The sequence below is a fragment of the Zingiber officinale genome, chromosome 7A (genome assembly GCF_018446385.1).
Source record: "Zingiber officinale cultivar Zhangliang chromosome 7A, Zo_v1.1, whole genome shotgun sequence".
In the NCBI taxonomy this organism is placed as follows: Eukaryota; Viridiplantae; Streptophyta; class Magnoliopsida; order Zingiberales; family Zingiberaceae; genus Zingiber; species Zingiber officinale.
In genome coordinates this window covers 135986003-135992399 of record NC_055998.1, presented here as the reverse complement: position 1 = coordinate 135992399, position 6397 = coordinate 135986003, and the positions used below count along the sequence as shown (strand labels likewise).

Sequence of the window (6397 nt, the reverse complement as noted above, 5' to 3'; positions counted from 1 at the left end):
TCATCTAAGTAAAAAAAAATCTTAAAGCTTAAGTTAAAAAATCATATTTATATTTAACCAATACAAATATATTTAATTTATTAGATTTTAAAAATATATTAAATAAAATAAGTATTCATTAATATTTATATATTGACCTAGTGTCGGCAGTCTATATAACTTCATCTTATATTGAGAAGTTTTGAGAGAAATGAAAAACTTATACTTTTTTTAAAACAAATAGTCAATTCTTATGGTTTCATTATTAAAAAAAAAAAAAAAAAAAGATCGACGGCCCAAAAGATTTGGTAAGGAGTCGATCCGAACTAATTGGACAACTAGATCAGATTTTGTTTTTTTTTTTGTTTCCTTTTCTGTTGGATCCAGTTTGGATTCTACGACTGTATAAATGGTTCAATTATCAGGAAAACTTATAAATCAGATCTTGTGAAATTCCAATGGTAAAAATGATAATTTTAATTAGTTTTAATTGACTGTCTTTAAATATTTAACTTAGTCAAGTAAAAAAATTTTTATTCACCATTAGAATAAATTAGAAAACGTAATTTTTTTTTATTGATCATCAAGATAAATTAAAAAATAGATATAATGACAGCCCAAGAGTCCGATATATTTTGATAGTGTCTTGCATTTAGAGAAAAAATTTCTATAGATATGCTATAGCTGGGAATCAAATCCTAGATACCTGAATGATAATCTGGATGTGTTACCTTGGCACCATAGCTCGAGAAGAATTCCAATGGTTAAAATGTGACAAACAGCAATTCGCTCGTCGCCACACCCTCGTCAACTCATTCCTAGGCTAACACGAAAGAGGTAAATTACATATAACTATTACCTATTAGTATAAGTGGTCATGATATGAAGGAGGACGTGTTCAAACGTATAGAATTTTGACCCTAAAATTGTATTTAATGAAATCCTATGTCACCATTAGGGGTGTAATCGAATTGAGCTGAGCTGAACTCTTGAATATTTGAGCTTGACTCGTTTATAATCGAGTTCATCTCGAGTTTTATTTAACGAATATATTTATACTTATGAGCTTATTCGAATTTTTATCGAGCCTAAACAAACTTAATAAATATAAATTATAAATTTAAATATTTATTAAAAATTAAATTATATATTTAGATAAAATTATAATATTTCTATTAAAATTTATAATTTTATTCTAATAAATAAATTTAATATATTTATCTATATTTTTCATAAGTAAAATGTAAAATCTATCAATTGAATATCAAAATTATTATTTTTTTATTTAAAATTTAATTTATAAACTTAAAGAATATGTTTATAAATTAACGAGTCAAAGTATTATGAAATTTAATTTTGATTTATTTATTTTAGTGAGACTCATTAAATAAGTTCAAAAAGTTTTTATTAAATCAGATTCGAATATTAAGCCGGCAGACGGGGATATTATCCCACATTGCAACCGTCGACACTCGAACCTGCTGCTTCATGTTACAACTTTTCAACCACTTACCAACTGATCCAGCCCCTGGGGGCACCGTCAATGGTAAAAATGAATCTGACGAAGCTGGTTTTTTAGCCATTAATGCTTCATTTTAAAGCTCTGCCATGCGAACGCCTTGAACATGACGCAAAAACCAAGCGCCACCAGTTCTGTTCCTGTCCAGTCCAGCGCAGTCCAGTCAAACCAATAATTACCGACCTCCTTCCTCCCTTCTTAATTAAATTTCGATGGTTTGAGCACTGGAACGCAGAGAGGCAAGGAGCAGAGCAACCTCGTTGTCTTCCTTATTATTTTCCTTCAAACTTAAAAGCTTGTGTGCTGTAAACTTGATTACAAAACCCAAGCTCATAAATCTTCCTTCTTTATCTTCGCAGGCATGCAGCGGTGCGCTGGTTGATGAAAGAAATTGTTCGACGATGGAACATTTTGATTCCTAAAGGCGCCTTCTATTCTAATTATCAATCTCGGTCAGAGCGCTGCAGAAATGGCGGAAGAAGGCGAAGAGCAGAGAAGGAGAGGTACAAGGTGAACGGTGCCGTGCTCTCTGTCTGCTAGCTCCTGAAATGGCCACCAGATTCCTTGCCTTGTACGTCTCCGTTTCTCTTCTGATGAGTTGCCCGGCGGCGCAAGTGCCGAATACGGACGGCTTCTTCGTGGCCGAGTTTTTCCGGAAGATGGGGGCGGCGCCGGCCGCTTACCTGGCCGCCGACCAGGGTAATTCCTCAGACGTTTGCTCGTGGCCGGGGGTGTCCTGCGAGGGGCAGCCTGAGAAAGTGACCGGCTTGGTGGCTTCGGGCCTCAACCTATCCGGGCCGATCCCCCAAACCACCATTGCCAAGCTCAGACAACTGCGATTTCTGGATCTCAGCCGCAACAACATCACCGCCCTCTCCTCCGACTTCGGCGAGCTCTGCAGCTCCCTCTCGCGGCTCGACCTCTCCGACAATAGCATCGTAGGGCCGCTGCCAGCCAACATCGGCAACTTTCATCGGATGGAGAGCCTCCACCTTGCGCACAACCGGTTCTCCGGCGAGATTCCAAGGGAGCTCGGCTCGCTCACCGGTCTCGCTCTCCTCAATCTCAGCGGCAACTTCTTAGAGATGAGCATCCCGGACACAATTTTTGGATGCGCCTCGCTGCTCTTAATCGACCTCTCCAACAACCAATTGGGAGGGGACGTTCCCGATGGATTCGGCGCCGCCTTCAAGAACCTCACCGCCTTGGATCTCTCCGGGAACCGCCTCACGGGGAAGACGCCCGATTTTTCCGGGTGTCATGCCATCACCTATCTCAATCTCTCCGGCAATCTCTTCCACGACTTGGATATCGGGGCCTTCCGGCACCCTTTGCAGGTTGTCGACCTGAGGAACAACCACCTCCACGGCCTCATCACTGAGGCTAACCCGAGCTCCGCCGCCAACTGGTCCTCTCTTCTCTATCTCGACATGTCAATGAACGAACTCACTGGTGACTTCTTTCCTGGTTTAGGAGAGTCGCGATCATTGAAGCATCTCAATCTTGCATTTAACAACTTCTCTAGCCAAGAATTTTTCAACATGCAACTGCCCTCAGCACTAGAGTATCTAAATCTGTCGAAAACCAACCTCACTGGCCATATTCCTTGCGGCATTTCTCAGTTGCTTCACTTGAAGGTACTGGATCTTTCACAGAATCATATCACCGGTACCATTCCTGAGATCAGGACTAAGGACCTGCGCGTTATAGACCTTTCGTCGAACAATCTCACTGGTGAAATCCCCGAGTCGCTGCAACAGAATCTATCCAGTATCGAAAAGTTCAATTTTTCCTTCAACAATCTCACTTATTGTGCTGAACATCTTTCGCTCGCGTCGATGAATTTGTCATTCATCGGGTCGCAAAATGATTGCCCAATTGCAGTGAACCCGGACGATGCTGCAGCCAAAGGAAAGTCGCGCATGGATCTCAAGCTTGGATTGGTCGTAGTTTTTTCTGTGTTCTTTTCACTAGTAGCGCTGATCTCCCTGCTAATTTACTACCGGAAAAGGACGAGACGGTGGGCAATTAAGCAACTGTCGTGCAAGGAGGAGCAGAATCTCTCTGGTCCCTTCTGTTCCCACTCGGATTCGACGACGTGGGTTGCTGATGTCAATCTCGCAAGCTCGGTCCCCGTAGTAATCTTTGAGAAGCCATTGTCGAACTTCACCTTCGCAGACCTCTTGAGTGCGACATCGAATTTCGATAGAGGAACCTTATTGGCAGAAGGGAAGTTCGGGCCAGTCTACGGAGGATTTCTCCCCGGAGGCATTCACTTCGCCATGAAGGTTCTGGTCCACGTGCCGTCGGTGACGAACCAGGAAGCTGCACGAGAGCTCGAGAGGCTTGGTCAGATCAAGCATCCCAATTTAGTGCCACTTATTGGTTATTGCTTAGCCGGGGAGCAAAGGATTGCGATATATGATTACATGGAGAACGGAAACCTACACAACGTGCTTCATGATTGGACCAGCAGCGATCCATGGGAGCAAGAGAATGCTGGTTTGCAGAGCATCAGGACCGCCCAAGGAATGACTACTTGGAGATGCAGGCACAGAATGGCCTTAGGGGCCGCGAGGGCGTTGGCTTTTCTCCATCATGGATGCTTTCCCCAGATCGTTCACGGAGACGTGAAGGCAAGTAGCATTTATCTTGACTCGGCTATGGAACCAAGGCTAGCCGATTTTGGTTTATCGGGTTTGGCAGAATCCTCGGAGCAAGAAACCGCAGCGGCAGCTGCCAAATCTGATGTTTATGGATTTGGGGTGGTGCTATTTGAGCTTCTTACAGGGAAGAAACCAGTTGGAGATGAGTACTGCGAGGACAAGGAAGCCACTCTGGTCAGTTGGGCAAGGGCATCGGTGAGGAGAAATGAGCTGGCGAGATTGATTGATCCGAAAATAAGGGAAACAGGAGGAGCTGATGCACCAATGTTGGAAGCTCTAAGAATTGCTTATCTGAGCACGGCTGACTTGCCCTCCAAGAGGCCATCGATGCAGCAAATTGTTGGCCTTCTCAAGGACCTTGAGCCTGTCGTCGTTGGGAGTTCAACTGCAAAACTTTGATTCGACTTGTTTCACTATGCTAAACTTCTGCTAATGTACAGTGGGCATGACCTCCCTCAGAACTTCTGCTATATATGTTATGGTTCAGTAGCTTTCTCTCTTACACAATTTACTTTGAACTCAAACTAGTTAGCTGCATTTTCTTCGAATTAAACTAGTAGACAGTTTTCTCCAGTTTGGCAATGGCATTATTTCTTGTGCCTGACGTGCAGCTACCGACAATGGTTCTCTTCTGCCAGCATATGGGATGTTCATCCTCTCCTTGTCATGACACACTGACAAAGTTTGAACTGGTATTTTTTTGGTGAATTTTTACAGTCCTATGTATGTCTCCTAGAATCAATCATGTCGTCCCCTTTATTTTTTCAAGCTTTGTGATTGCTAGATTATTTACAACAACGGTAATTTACCAAAAGGCAAAAATTAATAAATATTATTGTCACGCCCCAGAGGAGTCCCTGTCCGAGAAAATTTTGGCAGCATCTCCCCTGTACGGTGGACAATCTGAAACTTTCTACAAGCACTAAATACCTCAGCCACATGCGGCTGGAATAATAACAACAAAATAAACTATCACCACGCAGTATATATAAGTAAACAGAAAGATAATACCCTGACTCGAAATCCACCCTACTCCACTACACTCGTAAAGCTCAAATCCGACGAACTCACCTCTTCTGCCATCCAGGCAGGCATGTAGTAGAATAAAATCCAAATCCAAATCCATCGCAATAATAAAATCCATACAATATCCATAAGCAGAATAATCCAAAACATATCATGTTCAAAACAGTCTAGAACAGAAAAAAAACCAAAGAAAACCAAACATATCCTCGAGGTCTGCAGGGACCAGCACTACGTGCAGTGAGGACTAGCGACTGGAACTCCCTCCGGACAGCATCAACCTGAAAATATCAACAATGGAGGCGGGGTGAGTCCAACACTCAGCAGGTACAATTGATATGCAAAGTAAAGAAACAACACCTAGCACTAATCATGCGTACAGTCTCCTGATAAGAAAGATAAAAATGCATATGAAGTAAACAGGAGAATGCTGTACTAACCAGGTCCTGAGTATAAGGTCAAACAGTCCGAGGGATAAGGAAATCCTGTATGCATGTCAAACATAGGTATCCAAACAATATGCAGCATATAAATGCAGTAAACACAAACACAAGCAATAAATGCATCATGCATATGATGCCAATGATGCGTCCTGGTCACCCCTGACGCCAGTCGATCATCTCACACACAATAGTGAGGCCAAGTGGGTAGGGCTGTGACAACCGTGCACTCTGTCGTCACTACTCCTGATGAGTGACCGAGTGGACGGGATGCTGTCGGAGTACACCTATCCTCCTACCCCAAATCATAAATGGAGGAGCGCAATGCTCTCATCTCCCGGTGCTCAAAGACGGGGAGGAATCCCTGCCGGATAACACGTTGTGTCACACTACCCATGAGCGGACCAACGGTGCCTAACAGAGTCCCTGCTGCAACACACTCAGCCTGAATCGACCACTAACCCATGAGTGGTGGTGTGTACAGATCCATGTAACTGGCGATGTGCTCAACAATAATGGAGCGGACTATCGCACAGCATGCAATCATGCAAATGATGCATGGCAATAACCATATAAACATCCTGACCTAATCCATATATATAGAAAAGTGCACCCTAGGTCAACGAATCATATCGAACAAAGGTACACAGAAGGTACAAAAACCTAGGTCCTGAACATGGTGAAGTATGGTATATCACTACCCCTTATAAGCATGTATAAACAAATAAAGTATACATGGAATGCAAATCAAGCAATCAATCAATCATGTA

The 6397-nt window shown here is 42.8% G+C and overlaps 1 protein-coding gene across 1 annotated transcript; it reads left to right on the top strand.

The window, feature by feature from the left end:
• The first annotated feature begins 1618 nt into the window (after positions 1 to 1618).
• LOC122002732 (probable LRR receptor-like serine/threonine-protein kinase At2g24230) lies at positions 1619 to 4688 on the top strand. The gene is made up of 2 exons (XM_042558014.1): positions 1619 to 1757; positions 1858 to 4688. The coding sequence occupies exon 2, from the start codon at positions 2047 to 2049 to the stop codon at positions 4561 to 4563; it is 2517 nt and encodes an 838-aa protein (XP_042413948.1). The 5' UTR covers positions 1619 to 1757; positions 1858 to 2046; the 3' UTR covers positions 4564 to 4688.
• Positions 4689 to 6397: the final 1709 nt, after the last annotated feature.